Source organism: Pyrus communis, chromosome 8, assembly GCF_041283825.1.
Source record: "Pyrus communis isolate YQ-2024b chromosome 8, ASM4128382v1, whole genome shotgun sequence".
Taxonomy (NCBI): Eukaryota; Viridiplantae; Streptophyta; class Magnoliopsida; order Rosales; family Rosaceae; genus Pyrus; species Pyrus communis.
In genome coordinates, this window is record NC_142572.1 from 22,396,406 (window position 1) to 22,416,730 (window position 20,325).

Sequence of the window (20,325 nt, forward strand, 5' to 3'; positions counted from 1 at the left end):
CGAATGAATTGAGTTATTCGGATTAAGAGAAGGTTGGACTGAGATAAGAACAAAGCTACATGAGGGTTCAGTTCCTTCTATGTTATAAGATTGGATTTTTAAAATGTTAAAAAGATTGGTGTTTATATGTGTTATGATATGTGATTTTTGAGTGTTAAAGTTGGATAACTCTAAAAGAGTCTTCTGTTTAGTAATTAATAATATAAAGATCTGTTAGTGTCTGTATATGTGAAGTAACAGTTAAAAGTTAAGATTGTTATATACTTTGTACTATCTTAAGATTGATACGTTGTTCTATTTTCTTTATTTTTTATGACCACAATAAAAATGTAAATTTGACTCTAATAATACGAAATTGTATCTATCTGTATCACAGTTAAAAGTTTATGATTAAAATATTAGTTTTGTCTTACAGTTCGTACTATCATAGGATTGTTGGTTATTCTTTTATTTTTATTTTTATTTTTTTATGATAACAATAAAAATGTAAATATGACTCTATCATAATACTGACAAAATTGTATCTGTCAGTAAGTGAAGTGATCTTAATTTTTGTCGTACAGTTCGTACTATCATAGAATTGTTAGGTTATTCTTTTTCTTTATTTTTATTTTTTATGATGACAATAAAAATGTAAAGCTGACTCTATTATAATACTGACAAAACTGTATCTGTTTATAAGTGAAGTGATCTTAAAATTTTAAGATTAAAATCTTAGTTTTTGTTGTACAGTTAGTACTATCATAGAATTATGACGTATCCCTTGTTTTTTTGGATGACATTAATGATGAACTCTTGACTCTATAATAATGCTGACGAAAGACATTATACGCTTTAGTACGTAGTTCAACACACTCCTAAAGTGCTCCCCATCCTTTGGGGTTCAGTTACTTATATTTTATTTGGTCAAGCCTTCAAGAAGGAGAAAAATTTGTAAGTTAGTTTATGTAATACACACTATAACATGAAGGAATGAAAGCAATCTTTCTTCCGTTGATACTTCAATCCGTAAACAAAATAATGTTTCTTGGATATATTGAGTGGGGTGAAATTTAGATTAGATAAAAGAGTTAGGCCAGGGTTTAGTCTTTTTTTCAGTGCGATAAAATAAAGAATCATGATTGAAATCTTAGAGTATGATTGTATTTTTGTGTTGTACATGTGATGTTTGAAGGTTTAACTTTACAATATTATTATTTATGTATTTATATGTGAATCATGGCATGTGACTTCTAAGAGTAGTTAAAAGCTGATACGATTGTATTTTTGTATTGTAATGTTTGAAGGTTTAACTTTACAATATTATTGTATATGTATTTATACATGAATCATGGCATGTGACTTCTAAGAATAGTTAAAAGCTGATGTCAATGCACGGTTTGTACAAAGAACTATAAAATTTGTAGGATGTACCATTTTTTTTAATTGTTTATCATATAGTTGACAGGTTTGACAATATTATTTCTTCTGTAATGTTAGTTGTAACATATTAATTTTGATGTCAAGTTTGAATATCATGGATGACGAATTCGATACCAAATTAAGCTATTCACTGTATGGCTTAACCGAACTCTCTATTCTCTTAATATAAAAATATCGATGTATTATAAAAAAAAATATTAATTTTAACAGTTGTTCTTTCTGTAATGTGATTAGATCTTGACGGTATTTAGAAAGCTGATGCAAATTTAGGTTTTGTATATTTTGTTTCAAAACTAAGATATCTACATGTGAATATGTGTGTACGTGTTGATTTGCTGGAGGACAAGAACAACAACAACAGCGTGAACATAGAGAAATTTTTTATTGTCATGAATATACAGATAATAAATCATGTATTTTTATATAAGTAGTGAAATTTTTTATTTTTTAAATTATTAATTTTTAACATATAAAATACATTATTTATATAATAACATGTAATGTATTCTGTGTACCGATTATACTAAAAAATATCTCGTGTACATGAACGGAGGAAATGAGAATCAGTCCGTAGGATTCATTGTCTCCGTTAGGATGATGTCATCCTCGCACTCTGGGGCCTGTACGTCCCTTCCTATCCTTTTCGGAAAACTCGCAGATCAACGGGACCCAAGGGACCCACGGGATTTAGCAAAACACACCACGTATGCAAGCTTTGCATGCCAAATTGCAAACTGTCAAGCCCTGATTTAGGGGACTAACGTAGGGTTTATCCCCAACCGTTCACACCGCCTCCGTCACTAAATCGTCCAAATTCCTCCCCCCCAACCCAAAACACTTTTCTTTTTCCAAAATGAAAAGAAAAAAAATGAGAGATATGATGAATTAATTGGGATCTTATCTTGTTATAAATAAAAGAAAAGTGAAAAAAAACAAAAAGAAAATCTCACCGTGTCGAGATAATTTTTTCAAACTGCAATGCTAAAAGACTGAATTTTTAAATTAAATTTACAAATTAAATGATATGTTACTAATAGAAAATAAAAATGTTAATCAATATTTAAGTAATAATCTAATAATCAACCACTACGTCATTTTATTTGTAAATTTCGTTTTGAAAATTTAGTTTCCATGACTTTACAAATGGTTTTCCTGACTTGATGTGTGTGTGTAACAAATGGAAGATACTTGAAGAATGTGTAATGTTGTATACATTCTTCAAGTATATTAAAATGAAAGATGAAAATCTAACCAAGTTTTAACAATTTCTTAAATATCTATTAGATATCTATTGTGAGTCTCTGCTATCCCAACAAATGGTTCTGATGTAAAATTTACTTCTTAATCAATCTTGTTGTATCTATACCATTTGTTCCTTTCCATTATTCTTGGGTCATAATTTTATAATTTTAATATCCGACGTGGATGTTCATTGTAATGTTTAAAAAAAACTACCACCATCCAAATACCTATGTAGTAAGAGAATAAAAAAAATAAAGTGAACATGTTTATCTTGTCATCAACAAGTTTCTCAGGTATCTCAATTATTAAGTTTCTCTCTTATTTTGACGGTCAATTAGCTTAAATAAAACATATCCATGCTTCAATAAATACTATACTCCAATCAGTTTTTCTTTACCGTTTAAATTTTTTCCTTCTACTATTATTCATTACATTTATCTCTGAGTTAACATCCCTCCCTTCTTCTCTGGTAACCCAAAACACTTCTCTTTTCAAAATATTGAAAACTAGAAAATAGAGAGAAAAAGAAGAGATAAAAATAGAGTTCTTATCTTGTTATAAATAAAAGAGAAGTAAAAATAAAAATGAAAATCTAACCTATGTATGTGTGTCAATGGATTCTTCAAACATCTTTTAATATGAGTCAAATACGGTTACAAATGGTTTTAATGAACTAAAGATGCACATATTATTATGAAAAATTAAAATCTAAACATATTTTAACAAATTTCTTAAGTGTATATGAGATATCTACTGTGAGTCTCTACTGTACACAACAAATAATTTTGTACTAAAACTTATTAATCAATCTTGTTATAATTTTGATGTAGGATAAAAACAATAAAGTGAACATGTTTATCCTATTATTTAAATAAAAAAAGTAAAAAAAAAAAAAAGAAAAACTGACACTTGTTTCAGTTGTCAGCAAATCTTTCAGTCAGTCAGCTTCAGTAAAATATACTCTGTTCCAGTAAGATATACTCTGCTCCAACAGAAATACTCATTCAGTCTTTGTGTACAGTTTAAAAATTTTCCCTCTTACTATCATCTATCAATTACATTCGATTTGTCTCTGAGTTAAAATCTGATGTGATCTTCTTGTAAAAGGCCGATTTAATAAAAGAAAGAAAATGAAAAATGAAAAGCACAGCACAACTGGAATTATAAGGCTCCTCTCCTATTGCCACCTGAGCAAGAAAGCAAACAAAGGTGTAAGCCAAGTGTGTATTAGGGATTTAAATAGTGAGGCTAGCCATGGACACGATATCTCCTGTTCACCATGCCAAATATTTAAACCCTAATCCTCCACAAGCCACGTTTCTGGTCATGTCTGCCTTACTCCTTATATAAATATCACAACTGGTTTCTCAAACTCGCCACCCAAATAAAAGTTCAGGAAATCTTCTCATAAAAATCTCACAATGTTGAAGTCGGAGATGAATGGTGGTGGTAGTACCAGTGTTGGGGTTGAGGAAAGGAAGCTGTCGAAGCGGCCGGTGCAGGCGAGCTCGAGGAAGGGTTGCATGAGGGGGAAGGGAGGGCCGGAGAATGCTATGTGCACTTACAAAGGCGTCAGGCAAAGGACGTGGGGAAAATGGGTGGCGGAAATCCGTGAGCCGAACCGTGGGGCCCGGCTCTGGCTCGGGACTTTCGACTCCTCCCATGAAGCTGCTCTGGCTTATGACGCTGCGGCCCGAAAGCTCTACGGTTCCGGGGCAAAGCTCAATTTGCCGGAGCAGCGAGTCCCTCATTGTCATCAGCATCATTTGAATCAGCATCTGCAGAATCAAGTCGTTCCCTCGCCGGTCAATCCCGGCGTGCCACCTCAAATTCCGAACCAAACCCTTGTGCAGAACAATCCATCAGGTACTAGGACTAATCCTGCAGGTTATGTTGCTCTTGTGAACGATATTGCGGTACCTTTTATTGGCGATAACTTTCTGACTGTGAAGGCGGATCAGCCCCATAGAAATTGGGCTGTGGCCCTCCCGGAGCAGGGCGGCTCGGAAGTGGGGGAGAATATGAGTAGTGGTGGGAATAATGAAATGGAGGGGATACTCTGGGGGGACACAAGCGGGAACTTTCCGGTGTTTGATGACTCGATATGGACGGAGGCCGCCATGTCGCTTGATCTTCCGGCGGTGGAAGATTATGGTGTTTTCGGTGGCGGTTTCGTGGATGGAACTGGCTGGGAAACAATGCATTCGTATTAATGGTGCATGTAAATCAAAATTGAAGGTATATAGATAGAGGTGGTAGCTTGGTAAATAAAGTTGCACAATGTCTTCAGAAGTGCTTCATATGTCGAATAATAATATATGTACAGAACTAGTAGGGGGTGTGTGTATATATATAGTAAAAATATATGGAGGTGTGTATAAATATCTAGAGGGCTGCGGCGGCGAATGAGCTTTTCTGCTCTTTGTCGTGGTCATTCCAGTGTGCTGTATATATTATAAACCAATAAGCAATAAGGTTTTCTTTTCTTAACCCCCTTTATTTTTAGTTTTAATTTGGGAGTGTACTAAAAAAAATGTAATGTGCAGAGTATTGTAAAAGAGCCGCAGCTTGCAGGGTTTGTTGCAAATCTTAATGTGGGTATATGTATAATATGAATGAAATAATTGTGGCTGTACTCTGTCTTTCTATATTATGTGAATGAATTCCTTATAAATGTGTTGTGTTATCCAATTTAATCTAATTTAAGGCATTGAACGAGTTTTCTGAACTAAATCAGGTGCGGCGTTTGGATTATTTCGTCTATTTCATTTTCTTTATTAACCAAGTTAGCTTTCTTATTTCACCAGGCGCGATGGTTGAATTATTTCGTCTATTTCGTCTATTTCGTCTTTTTATATTAACTAGACAACTTTTTCATTTTTGAGTTAAATCAGGCGCAACAATTGAATTGTATAGTTCACTTCGTCTTTTTTGTATTGTGTGATGATTTTTGTGAGTTATCCAATTTAATCTAATTTAAGGCACCATATATATTCTTTGAAATATCTTTGGCACGATGGTATGATTATTTTGTCTATTTCTTCTTGTTAGATTCCTGAATTCCACCGTTTTATGGGAAGTTTTCTAGCCTCATCATTAGGATTTGGAGGATTCCTGTTCCTACCTCTTGGGGAGGTTTACGGTTTGGGCTTATCCGTACAACAGTTGAGACATTAATTCATCTCTATCTCTGTTTTCAAGCCATGTTTGTCCCTTTTATTCCACATGAACCACAAGCATCTTGTATATTTATCAATGCTGGGAATTATTGCCAATTCTGCAAGTGCACTTATATATTGCAATCGAAGTTGTTGAGTCGTAATTTATTCTTTACCATACTTTAAAGAAAGTGCGTAAAGGGTAGGCTATGCTAGTAGTTCCATCTGATGTGTAGTTAGAATATATATAACTCGTAAGATTGAATGGAAACCATTCACACAATATAGAAACATGAAATAAATGAAATAATTTAATCGTCATGCATAGTCTAATTTAGAAGTCAGAAAACTCGCATAGTTAATATAGAAAGATGAAATAGGTGAAATAATTCAACTGTCGCGCTTGGTTTAACTCAAAACTTAGAAGGCTCACCTGGTTAATATAGGAAGACAATATAGATGAAATAATTCACCGTCCCGTCTAATTTAACTCATGACTCAGAAGGCTCACTTGAGTAGCATAAAAAAAGGAAAAGAAATAAGACTATCATCGCGCCTTAACTTAGAAAGCTTGCCTAGTTAATATAGAAACACAAACTGAAGAAAAATTGTTTGTTGAATTCATTTCCCTACCTCTTGTGATGAAATCGGCCCTTTCTCTTCAAAAAAGGAAGAAAAGAAAGTGGTGAGTGAAAATGGTTTTATCTTTGGAGTTAAAAGAGGATGAAGAACAGATTGTTTTATTCAGGATGAAGAATAGAGTGCTATACAATGATTACATGAAACCTTTCTCATCCTTCCCATCTCTTGAACATTTGAATTTACAATGATATGGCAGATGAGTGAAAACCTCTGCAGCAAGTCTACATGGTTGTGAGGGCAGTGAAAATACAGCTAAGGATGATGACTCTTCCAATCTGTTTCAATATCTGTCCTTCAACCGCATACCCGTCTTAATTCCGATGCCAACTGAAAAAAGCATGAGTTCTGTTCTTTATATTGAAAATCCCATGACCGAAGCTAGCTTCCCGGAAAGCTGAGTAACTTGGCTGTGGTTCTGACATTCTGCAGAAAAACACAAAATACCACCGAATTTCAAAATTTTTGATCAACAGGAAAGACTGCTCACAGTTAATACGAATGGGAATTAACATCGTACTCGGTAACCAATCCTTCTAGGTTTCCTCCAATAGTTATGTAAACCGGGGCTGACTGGTCACTTCTCGGAGTGCAGAGTCTTCGAAATGTTGTAGAAACATTTGATAACCGTTCCTGTGATGGAAACATTCATTTCTGAAACCTATATAGTTTAAACAGATTGTTCGCAGGCATGTATAAGGTACACTTACATATCGGTCGTAGGCATGAACATGGACAGGGAAGACAACATCTACTTTATATTCCACAAACTATTCCTCGTAAAGGATTCTCCTTCCATATAGTGATGCACGTAACTGTTATACAGTGGAGAATGAGAATGCATAAGAACAATAAGCCATGGTGTCACTGTCTTGTTCACTTTCTTAAGCTACTTCTTGAGCCACTTGTATCGAGAGCACATAAGCATAACTAACCACGACTGACACAGTACTGCAAAATTGCTCGCACCAGATGAATTGTGGCTATAGAAGTGAGATGTAAGCATTCTTACCATATGCTGAGTAAGGGGATAAGAATACTATATATGCTGAAGCTCTCTAGATGGAGTACCATAGCGGAGATATACTGCATGAAGCTTCGTACAGAAGAAAATAACGGGTTGTGTATGGTTTGAAGGGTTTACTTTCTCCCTGAAACAACATTGCAATTATATCATACGCTTAATCATTTGTACAACTTGTTGCAGAACAAGATCGAAGTACTGCAAAAAAAAAAAAAAAAAAAAAAATGAAAAAAAAAAAGAGACATACAAGCTCAGGACAAAATCAATTTCGTGATTTCCAGCAGTCTAAGTGCAAGGCTGGTAAGTGACATTTCTCTCTACGAACCTCCCCCATGCGTCCGGTATCCCACCGGTTATTGTCATGAAACGGAGAATCATCTGCGTAAGAGAGGTCCCCAAAAAGCAACACCGTCTGTCCTTTCGTAGAGTTTAATTCATAATGTGAGTGTACGATTTGAATCGTGAGTTTGGCCAAGATCCCTGCTCAAAAATGCACACCACATTGATGAGAACAAGATAGGACACACAAAAATATGGTTCAAAGCATAATAAACAGCACAAGTGTGCCAATTTGTGCAAAATTTCTAAATGCATCAAATTTGAATTACCTGTGAGGCCAAGACACAATCACAATTTTCCCCTCATGATCTCGTTGTGTTATATGCACCTTCATCCATCACAACACTCAAAATTCAAAAAGCCCTAGTTAGGGTTCACCCAAACCACTACACAGAAATCAAAATCATAATAAATCATCAATCTTGAAGAACCTATAAAAAAATCTAAATCTCGGACGTGAATTAGGTAAAAAGAAACTACCATAATGCAATACCTCCATAGTAATTGAAAAAAGTGATAAGTGAACATGTTTATCTTGTTATTTAAATACAAAGGTAAAAAGAAAAATTAAAAATTGACACCTTATTTTAGTTGTCAGCAAGTTCATCACTTATCTCAACTCTCAGTCAGCTCAGTAAGACATACTTATAGTCAGTCTTCTCTACACTTTAAGAATTTTCCCTCCTACCATCATTCATCAATTACGATTTATCTAAGTTAAAATCCGATGTGGATCTTCATGTAATGGGCGGATTTAATAAAAGAAAATGAAAAATGAAGGGGAAAACTGGAATTTGGCTCCTCTCCGATTGCCACCTGAGCAAGAAAGCAAACAAAGGTGTAAGCCAAGTGTGTATTAGAGATTTAAACAGTGAGGCTAGCCATGGACACGATATCTCCTGTTCACCAATGCCTAAGTATTAAACCCTAATCCTCCACAAGCCACGTTTCAGTTCATGTCTTCCTTACTCCTCCTATATATCTCGCTACCCTTATGGGTGATCACCACCCAAATTAAAAAAAATCGCGGTAAAATAATCCTCAACTCTTCTAAAAAAATCTCAGAATGTTGAAGTCAGAGATGAGTGGTGGTAGTACGATGGTTGAATTATTCATATGTGTTTTAAAAAATTCACGGACAAAAAATCCTCAGCTCTTCTAAAAAATAGACACCATATGTGTTCTCTGAATTATCCTTAGCACAACGGTTGAATTATTTCGTTTATTTCGTCTTGTTAGAAGACTGATTCCAATTATCTCTATCCTGAATTCCAACTTTGGATGGGAAGTTTTCTAGTCTCACCATTAGGATTTGGAGGATTCCTATTCCTACCTCTTGGGGAAGTTTAAGGTTTGAGACATTAATTCATCTCTATCTCTGTTTTCAACCATGTTTGTCCCTTTTCTTCAACAAGCATCATCTATATTTGTCAATGCTGCGATTTATTGGCTGTTCTGCAAGTGCACTTATTGCAATTGGAGTTGATGAGAAGTAATTTTATTCTTTACCATACTTAAAGAAGTGCCTCACCTCCCCTTGCCTTGCTGCATCGTGCCTTTCATTGCAACACCATTTGTTCGTAGACATGCCAAGGAGGCAAGGCTATGTAGTCACCCTTCCCCAAAATCTCCTTTTCCCTTGAATTTACATATAAAACAACTTATGCAAACATTAGGTATGGCAGGTGAGTGAAAACTTGTGTGCAGAAACTCTACATGGTCTGAGGGCGGTCAAAACTTGTTAAAATGCCAGCTAAAGATGATGACTCTTCCAAACTGTTTCAATATCTGTTCTTCAACAATGTCGCTTGATCTTCAGGTGGTGGAAGACCATGGGATTTTTCGGCGCCAGCGAGTTCGTGGATGGAAATTGCTGGGAAACATTGCATTCGTCTCAATGATGCACTGAAGGTATAAAGATATATGAAGCACTGAAGAGTTCAACTTTATTTACCAAGCCACTGCCTCTATCTTTATACGTTCTTCTTTCTATATACTATAATTTTAATTATTCTTGTGTCATAATTTTTTAAGTTTTATATCCGACGTGGATGTTCATTGTAATGTTAAAAAAACTACCACCATTTATCCAAATACCTATGTAGTAAGAGAGTTAAAAAATGAAGTGAACATGTTTATCTTGTCATCAACAGGTTTCTCAGGTATCTCAATTATTAAGTTTTTCTCTTATTTCGACGGTGAGTTAGCTTCAATAAAACATATACATGCTTCAATAAATACTCATACACTCCTAATCAGTTTTCTATACTGTTTAAATTTTTTCCTCCTATTATTCATTAGGATTTATTTCTGTGTTAACATCCCTCCCCCCTTTCTCGTAACCCAAAACATTTCTTTTCCAAAATATTGAAAACTAGAAAAGAGTGATAAAAAGAAGAGATAAGAAGAATAGAGTTCTTATCTTGTTATAAATAAAAGAGAAGTAAAAATAAAAATGAAAATATAACCTGTGTATAGGGATGGGCAACGGTTATGGCGGGCGGGTAACCACGGTTATTTACCTATAACCGTTTAAGCTTTTATCCACATAATCGTTTACCCGTTGGGTATTTACATAAATAGGTATACCCATACCCATAACCGTTTATAAACGGTTAACCATATCCATAACCGCATACCCATTTACCCATAACCGCATACCCGTTTACTTTTTTTTTTATACCCGTCTACCTATTTTTTTAACAACTTGAAAATAAAAAAGAAAATTGTCATAATTTTCTTTTTTCTAACTATTAAATACCGTTATAAGTACATTTAACATGTATTTTATGGGGTAAATTACACTTTCATATCTCAGGTTTGAAGTCTATTTCAATTCCTTATAACATCTTCAAAACATTTCACTTTCATACCTTAAGTACTATTTTATTTCAAAATAATACCTCTATTACATTTTTCATCTATTGATCCGTTAAATGTTGATGTGGCTGCCACATATATGCCACGTGACTACCAAATGTCAAATAAAATAATTTTTTATTTATTTAAAAAAAAACTGAATTTTCTCAAAAAACTAAAAATGAAAAAAAAAAAATCCCTCCCCTCCCCCCCCCCCCCCACCCAAAGCGACCCAAATCCCTATCCCTAACCCAGAACCCAAAAACCTGATGCAGCAACAACAAGAAGAAGAAGAGGGAGGAAGGAGGGAAAAAACAAATCCCAAAATCTAGTTCCCCCACCCCCCCCCCCCCATAAAAAAAAATATAATAATTAAACCCACTATCCCTCCCTCCCTCCCCCCCCCTACGCGACCCAAATCCCTATCCCTAATCCAGAACCCAAAAACCTGCTGCAACGGCAAGAAGAAGAAGAGGGAGGAAGGAGGAAAAAAAAAAAAAAATCCCAAAATCCAGTTCCACCCCCCTCCCCCCGGGGGACCTCACCTCGCTTCCCCCTATCTTATTCCCACCCACCCACCTGCGCGACCTCACCTCGCTTCCCTCTTCCCTCAATCTTATCCCCCTCATCCTCCTCTCTTCTCCTCGCAACTCCCAAACCCATCTCCCCCATCTTCATCTTCCTTGCAACCCAGGAAGAAAAAAAAAAAACCCAGATCCCGTCTCGCCATCGCCGGGTTCGTGGAATGGGTGTGGATTTAAGGAGTAGGGGTGTGTGTAGAGGAGAGTGGGGGGTGTGTAGAGAAGGGAAGAGGGTGGGCGTGAAGGGAGGGAGGGTCATAGGTTGGGGGGTGCGCAATGAGGGTCATGGGCGGGTGGGGGTTCTTTCTGGGTTTCTAGGTTTTGGTTTGGGGGGTTGACGGGGGGTGGTTTATTTCAGTTTTTTTTTTTAATTTTTAAAATTTTTTTTATAATTATTATTTATATTTAGAAGATTAAGGTTTAAAAAAAATTAAAAAATTAATTTTTTTTTGCCATGTGTCAAACATTTGGTAACCACGTGACATATATGTGGCAGCCACGTCAGCATTTAACGGATCAATGGATGAAAAATGGAACGGAGGTATTATTTTGAAATAAAATAGTACTTAACGTATGAAACTAAAATGTTTTGAAGATGTTGTAAGGAATTGAAATAGACTCCAAACCTGAGGTATGAAAGTGTAATTTACCCATTTTTATATTAACGGCAATATTATTTATGAATATATGCGATATCTCCCAATTATTTGACGGTCAATCTATTACAAGAATCATGCATGGTTGTAGGTTAATTAATATTCTTGTATATATATATATATATGTAAGTACGAATCAGTCTGCTAATAGGCTAATTTGATAAATATTTGGATTTTTATTTAGAAACATATGTTCATTGATCCAAGCCATTTAATCGATTTCTAATTTTGGGGTCAAATATTTATTGAAAACTCGAGGCCAATTAAATATATATATATATATATATATATATATATATATATATGTACGCATCATCTAATAATAACATGTTTCTAAATGCTCAAGGTAATGATTATCTTGAATTGATCAAAGCTTCAAAAGACTCCAAAACAAAATTATCGAACACTAATGCTTTAGCACATTCAATCACATATATTAAACATTAACCCGTTCTATCAACTATATTTTTCTCTCAAGTAAGGTATAAATAAATAAATATATATATATATATATATATATATTATATGGCCCTTTATAACCAAATATATCTCGGGATACTAAACTTAGTTAGAAACTAATTTTTTTTTTAATTTTTAGTTTTACATATATTAAAATAAACATTTAAATAGGTATCCCTTTATAACCGCGGGTAATACCCATAACCGCCTATTTAAATTTCATAGTTAAACGGTTATACCCATAACCATTTATTTATCTAAACGGTTACCCATAATCGTAACCGTCAAATTTAAATGGGCGGATAACCGCGGTTACCCATAACCAATGGGTATTTGCCCATCCCTAGTGAGGATCTTCCTGACCAAGCCCATCAGGCTGTTGAAATTTTATCCAATGAATACAATTATTATAACTTTTAGAGGGGCCCCCTGTTTGTAGCCGTTGGATAAAATTTCAACGGCCCGATGAGTTTGGTCAGGAGGATCCTCACCCTTTGCTCAGGAGAGGATCATGATCCGCATGTTTTGATATGGGTCTAATGTATTGCACAGTCATAGGTAGGGTCTAATAAGTAGAGCAATTAAAATGTCCATAATTTGAAAAAAAAAATGCACCGATTATCATTGAATGTTTTATCATGACTCTTCCAAAATTAACATGGAACTTTAAGTTACACATCAAATCTCATCATTTCATAAAAAAAAACTCTCATTTTTTTTTAGTGTAAAATATATCATTGTATTGAAAAAAAAAGAAAAAAAAAGTTACTCATCAAATCTCGTTGTTTCATCAAAAACTCTATCTGACTCCTGTTTTGAATTTTCCTTGCGATTCATGCAGATTAGTATCCAAATTTGAATTTGAATTTGCATGAAGCTATGAGAACTACAAGTAATTTTACATGTTTTCATTGAGTTGTTTACAACAATAAGTTTCATTTTTGCTGGTATTTGTTACATGATTCTAGTCTACATGATTCGCGAGCATTATACATTGATTGTCTTATGTAAGTAATTGCTCAAGAGGCTTTTGACATTGATTGTGTTAGCTTCGGGGGCTTTTAACATTACCAAGATGGAGGACTACATCTTATTGTAAGAATCATGTAAAATTACTTATTCCACCATGATAGGTAGTTACAATACGATAGGTAGTTTAGCTTGTACAAGTACTTATATGGCAGGTAGTTTAGACTGTAAAAGTACTTATATAATAGGTAGTTTAGATTATAAAAAATCAGTTGAAATCTAAGTTTATGCCGACTAATATTATAATATGATAGGTAGTTTAGCTTGTACAAGTACTTATATGACATGTAGTTTAGACTGTAAAAATACTTATATGATAGGTAGTTTAGATTGTAAAAGATCAGCTGAAATATGGGTTTATGCCAGCTAATAGGGTACCTGAGTTGAAAAAAAAAAATAATAATAATATAACTAATAGCGAGGCCCCCCAAGAGATTTATAGGTGTCCGAAATTTTGGAAATGTCCTAAATTAATTTTAGGAAATATGTGGTGCGAATAGAATAACTCTAACTTTGGCTTATAGCACACAGTTTTTTGTGAAAAAAAATTGAAATTTTTAGCTTTAAGAAATATTTTGCGCTGGAGCTAAGGAAAATATTGCAAAATCTTTGGATGTGATCCTACTGATTATTAGGTCCTGAAACTATTTTTTTTTTATTGATTCTTAAAGTGAGAAAATAGAAAAATATCTTTAAATTTAGGTTTTAAATCATTGATTACAAGTGTTTAAAAATGAATTATAATATATTTTGCACGGAAAAAATATATTTTGAAAAACATGAATATGATAGTTTGTTGTTATGGTAAGATAAATAAAAGAAAAATTAACAAAATAAAAAATTTTAAAAAATGAAAAGGAAGGGATCGGTATGAAGATAGCGACTTTTTGGGATACTAGTCGCTATCTTTTTAGCGATTATCCTCAAAGAGAATAGCTAAAAAAGTACCGATCGTATCATTTTCTATTTTTTTTCTTTTTCTATTGAATAGCTATAGTAGAATAAAATAGTAATCACAATGCAAAGTATCAACCTAACAACAAAAAGTGTTGACACATGGTGTCCTATTCATGGACCTAAATAAAAAAATAACTAAAAATTGGACTAATCTAATTGTTAGGCCATAAAATTGGAAAATGGATCATTTCCGGATCTCTTCCACTAAATCCACCTAATTACCTATTTCGGATCCTTGAAATTTAGTCCAACGGCTAAAGTTATTCTAACTTTTAAAGAGCTTCCTGTTTATAGCCGTTGGATAAAAATTTCAAGGCAAAACTCAAATTGCCAGAGCAGCGTGTCCCTCATTGTCACCAGCATCATTTGAATAAGCATCTGCAGAATCAAGTCGTTCCCTTGCCGGCCAATCCCGGCGTGCCACCTCAAATTCCGAACCAATCCATCAGGTACCGGGACTAATCCCGCAGGTTATGTTGCTCCTGTGAACGATATTGCGGTACCTTTTATTGGCGATAACTTTCTGACTGTGAAGGCGGATCAGCCCCATGGAAATTGGGCTGTGGCCCTCCCGGAGCAGGGCGGCGCGGAAGTGGGGAGAATATGAGTAGTGATGGGAATAATGAAATGGAGGGGATACTCTGGGGGAACACAAGCGGGAACTTTCCGGTGTTTGATGACTCGATATGGACGTAGGCTGCCATGTCGCTTGATCTTCCGGCGGTGGAAGATTATGGTGTTTTCGATGGCGGTTTCGTTGATGGAACTGGCTGGGAAACAATGCATTCGTAGAATCGTATTAATGGTGCATGTAAATCAAAATTGAAGGTATATAGATAGAGGTGGTAGCTTGGTAAATAAAGTTGCACAATGTCTTCAGTGCTTCATATGTCGAATAATAATATATGTACAGAACTAGTAGGGGGTGTGTGTATATATTTAGTAAAAATATATGGAGGTGTGTATAAATATCTAGAGGGCCGCGGCGGCGCATGAGCTTTTCTGCGCTTTGTCGTGGTCATTCCAGTGTGCTGTATATATTATAAACCACTAAGCAATAAGGTTTTCTTTTCTTAACCCCCTTTATTTTTAGTTTTAATTTGGGAGTGTGCTAAAAAAATGTAATGTGCAGGGTATTGCAAAAGAGTCGCAGCTTGCAGGGTTTGTTGCAAATCTTAATGTGGGTATATGTATAATATGAATGAAATAATTGTGGCTGTACTCTGCCTTTCTATGTTATGTGAATGAATTCCTTATAAAAAATGTGGTGTGTTATCCAATTTAATCTAATTTAAGGTGCTGAACGAGTTTTCAGAACTAGATCAGGCGCGACAGTTGGATTATTTCGTCTATTTCATTTTTTTATTAACCAAGTTAGCTTTCTTATTTAACTAGGTGCGAGGGTTGAATTATTTCGTCTATTTTGCCTTTCTATATTAACGAGACAACCTTTTCGTTTCTGAGTTAAATCAACAGTTGGATTGTAAAGTTCACTTCGTCTTTTTGTATTATGTGATGATTTTCATGTTGAATCTTGTGAGTTATCCAATTTAATCTAATTCAAGACATCATATATGTTCTTTGAATTATCTTTGGCAAGATGGTATGATTATTTCGTCTATTTCGTCTTGTTAGAAGACAATTCCAATTATTTCTTTTCCTGAATTCCACCTTTTTATGGGAAGTTTTCTAGTCTCATCATTAGGATTTGGAGGATTCATTTTCCTACCTCTTGGGGTGGTTTAAGGTTTGGGCTTATCCGTACAACAGTTGAGACATGAATTCATCTCTATCTCTGTTTTCAAGCCACGTTTGTCCCTTTTATTCCACAAGCATCTTGTATATTTATCAATGCTGGGAATTATTGCCAATTCTGCAAGTGCACTTATATATTGCAATCGGAGTTGTAGAGTCGTAATTTCATTCTTTACCATACTTTAAAGAAAGTGCATAAAGGGTAGGCCATGCTAGTAGTTCCATCTGATGTGTAGTTAGAATGAATTATATAACTCATAAGATTGAATGGAAACCATTCACACAATATAGAAACATGAAATAAATGAAATAATTTAACCATCGTGCATAGTCTAATCTAGAAGTTGGAAAGCTTGCATGGTTAAAATAGAAAGATGAAATAGGCGAAATAACCCAACCATCGCATATGGTTTAACTTAGAATTCAGAAGGCTCGCCTGGTTAATATAGGAAGACGAAATAGATGAAATAATTCACCGTCGCGCCTGATTTAACTCATGACTCAGAAGGCTCGCCTGACTAGCATAAAAAAAGAAAGAAAAAGAAATAAGACAATCGTCTCACCTTAATTTAGAAGGTTTGCCTGGTTAATATAGAAAAACAAACAGAAGAAAAATTGTTGTTGAATTCATTTCCCTACTTCATGTGATGAAACCCTTTCTCTTCAAAAAAAAAGAAGAAAAGAAAGTGGTGACTGAGAACACAAAAACAGCAGAGAAAATGGTTTTATCTTTGGAGTTAAATGAGGATGAAGAACAGATTGTTTTATTCAGGATGATGAATAGAGTGCTATACAATGATTACATGAAACCTTTCTCATCCTTCCATCTCTTGTACATTTGAATTTACAATGATATGGCAGGTGAGTGAACACTTGTGCAGCAAGTCTACATGGTTGTGAGGGCAGTGAAAACTTGATCTAAAATACAGCTAAGGATGATGACTCTTCCAATCTGTTCCAATATCTGTCCTTAAACCACAAAGAATCAGCTTCAACCGCATACCCGTCTTGATTCCGATGCCAACTGAAAAAAGCATGAGTTCTGTTCTTTATATTGAACATCCCATGACCGAAGCTAGCTTCCCGGCCGGAAAGCTGAGTAACTTGGCTTTGGTTCTGACATTCTGCAGAAAAACACAAAATACCACCACAATTTCAAAACTTTTGATCAACAGGAAAGACTGCTCACAGTTAATACGAATGGGAATTAACATCATACTCGGTAACCAATCCTTCTAGCAGCTCCAATGGTTATGTAAACTGGGGCTGAATTGTCACGTATCGGAGTGCAGAGTCTTCAAAATGTTGTATGCAACATTTGATATCCGTTCCTGTGATGGAAACATTCCTATCTGAAACCGCCATAGTTTAATTGTTCACAGGCATGTATAAGGTACACTTAAATATCGTTCGTAGGCATGAACATGGCCAGGGAAGACAACATCTACCTTATGTATAAGGATTCTCCTTCCATATAGTGATACACATAACTGTTATACAGTGTAAAATGAGAATGCATAAGAACAATAAACCCATGGTGTCACTATCTTGTTCACTTTCGGAAGCTCCTTCTCGAGCCACTTGTATCGAGGAGTATATTTCCCTGCAAACAAAGCACAATTTGCGCGAGAGCACATAAGCATAACTAACCACGACTGACACAGTACTGCAAAATTGCTCACACGAGATGAATTGAGGCTATTGAAGTGAGATGTAAGCATTCTTACCATCTGCTGAGTAAGAGGATAAGAATACTATATATGCTGAAGCTCTGTCGATGGAGTACCATAGCGGAGATATACTGCATAAAGCTTCGTACAGACGAAAATAACGGGTTGTGTATGGTTTGAAGGGTTTACTTTCTCCCTGAAACAACATTGCAATTATATCATACGCTTAATCATTTGTACAACTTGTTGCAGAACAAGATCGAAGTACTGCAAAAAATAAAAATAAAAAATAAAAAATAATAATAGAGGTATACAAGCTCAGGAGAAAATCAATTTCGTGATTTCCTGCAGTCTAAGTGCAAGGCTGGTAAGCGACATTTCTCTCTACGAACCTCCCCCATGCATCCGGTATCCCACCGGTTATTGTCATGAAACGGAGAATCATCTGAGTAAGAGAGGACCCCAATAAACAATACCGTCTGTCCTTTCATAGAGTTTAATTCATAATGTGAGAGTGTACGATTTGAATCGTGAGTTTGGCCAAGATCCCTGCTCAAAAATGCACACCACATTGATGAGAACAAGATAGGACACACAAAAATATGGTTCAAAGCATAATAAACACCACAAGTGTGCAAATTTGTGCAAAATTTCTAAATGCATCAAATTTGAATTACCTGTGAGGCCAAGCCACAATCACACTTTTCCCCTCATGATCTCGTTGCGTTATATGCACCTTCATCAATCACAACACTCAAAATTCAGAAAGCCCTAGTCAGGTTCACCCAAAACACTACACAGAAATCAAAATCATAGTAAATCATCAATCTTGAAGAACCTATAAAAAAATCTAAATCTCAGACGTGAGTTAGGTAAAAAGAAACTCCATAATGCAAATACCTCCATAGTAATTGAAAAAAATGATAAGTGAACATGTTTATCTTGTCATTTAAATAAAAAGGGAAAAAGAAAAATTAAAAACTGACACCTTGTTTCAACTATCAGCAAGTTCATCACTTATCTCAACTTTCAGTCAGCTTCAGTAAGACATACTTATAGTCAGTATTCTCTATAGTTTAAGAATTTTCCCTCCTACCATCATTCATCAATTACAATTTATCTGAGTTAAAATCTGATGTGGATCTTCATGTAATGGGCGGATTTAATAAAAGAAAATGACAAAATGAAAGGGAAAACTGGAATTTGGCTCCTCTCCGATTGCCACCTGAGCAAGAAAGCAAACAAAGGTGTAAGCCAAGTGTGTATTAGAGATTTAAACAGTGAGGCTAGCCATGGACACGATATCTCCTGTTCACCAATGCCTAAGTATTAAACCCTAATCCTCTACAAGCCACGTTTCAGTTCATGTCTTCCTTACTCCTCATATATATCTCGCTACCCTTATGGGTGATCACCACCCAAATTAAAAAAAAAATCGCGGAAAGAGAATCCTCAACTCTTCTAAAAAAATCTCAGAATGTTGAAGTCGGAGATGAGTGGTGGTAGTATGACAGTTGAATTATCCGTATGTGTACTAAAAATTTCACGGACAAAAAATCCTCAACTCTTCTAAAAAAAAAAGACATCATATGTGTTCTCTGAATTATCTGAATTATTTCGTTTATTTCGTCTTGTTAGAAGACTGATTCCAATTATCTCTATCCTGAATTCCAACTTTGGATAAGAAGTTTTCTAGTCTCACCATTAGGATTTGGAGGATTCCTATTCCTACCTCTTGGGTAAGTTTAAGGTTTGAGACATTAAGTCATCTCTATCTCTATTTTCAACCATGTTTGTCCCTTTTCTTCAACAAGCATCATCTATATTTGTCAATGCTGTGATTTATCGGCAGTTCTGCAAGTGCACTTATTGCAATTGGAGTCGATGAGACGTAATTTTATTCTTTACCATACTTAAAGAAGTGCCTCACCTCTCCTTGCCTTGCTCCATCGTGCCATTCATTGCAACACCATTTGTTCGTAGACATGCCAAGGAGGCAAGGCTATGTAGTCACCCTTCCCCAAAATCTCCTTTTCCCTTGAATTTACACATAAAACAACTTTTGCAAACATTTGGTATGGCAGGTGAGTGAAAACTTGTGCAGCAACTCTACATGGTCTGAGGGCAGTCAAAACTTGTTAAAATGCCAGCTAAAGATGATGACTCTTCCAAAATGTTTCAATATCTGTTCTTCAACAATGTCGCTTGATCTTCAGGTGGTGGAAGACCATGGGATTTTTCGGCGACAGCGAGTTCGTGGATGGAAATTGCTGGGAAACATTGCATTCGTCTCAATGGTGCACTGAAGGTATAAAGATATACGAAGCACTGAAGAGTTCGACTTTATTTACTAAGCCACTACCTTTACCTTTATACGTTCTTCTTTCTATATACTCTATATTTACACACGTACGGCAATAGCGAGTGGTAAATATGTGTATATATATAGTACAAATATATACATATATATAGAGAGAGGTGTTTATGAATATCTATAGGGCTGCGGCGGCGCATGGGACTTTCTGTCGTGATCAC

At 35.2% G+C, this 20,325-nt stretch overlaps 1 protein-coding gene and 3 pseudogenes across 1 annotated transcript; 2 read left to right on the forward strand and 2 right to left on the reverse strand.

Annotated features, from left to right (window-relative positions):
• The first annotated feature begins 3,942 nt into the window (after positions 1–3,942).
• Positions 3,943–5,299, forward strand: LOC137717404 (uncharacterized). Its single transcript, XM_068456769.2, has one exon. The coding sequence runs from the start codon at positions 4,086–4,088 to the stop codon at positions 4,875–4,877; it is 792 nt and encodes a 263-aa protein (XP_068312870.1). The 5' UTR covers positions 3,943–4,085; the 3' UTR covers positions 4,878–5,299.
• A 1,476-nt stretch (positions 5,300–6,775) lies between these two features.
• Positions 6,776–8,323, reverse strand: LOC137718044 (fe(3+)-Zn(2+) purple acid phosphatase 12-like; annotated as a pseudogene).
• A 1,179-nt stretch (positions 8,324–9,502) lies between these two features.
• Positions 9,503–15,510, forward strand: LOC137718043 (uncharacterized; annotated as a pseudogene).
• Positions 15,511–17,038: 1,528 nt separating this feature from the next.
• LOC137718042 (purple acid phosphatase-like) lies at positions 17,039–18,696 on the reverse strand (annotated as a pseudogene).
• Positions 18,697–20,325: the final 1,629 nt, after the last annotated feature.

Coding starts and splice junctions, on each gene's coding strand:
- LOC137717404 (XM_068456769.2), top strand. CDS start 4,086: ATGTTGAAGTCGGAGATGAATGGTGGTGGTAGTACCAGTGTTGGGGTT.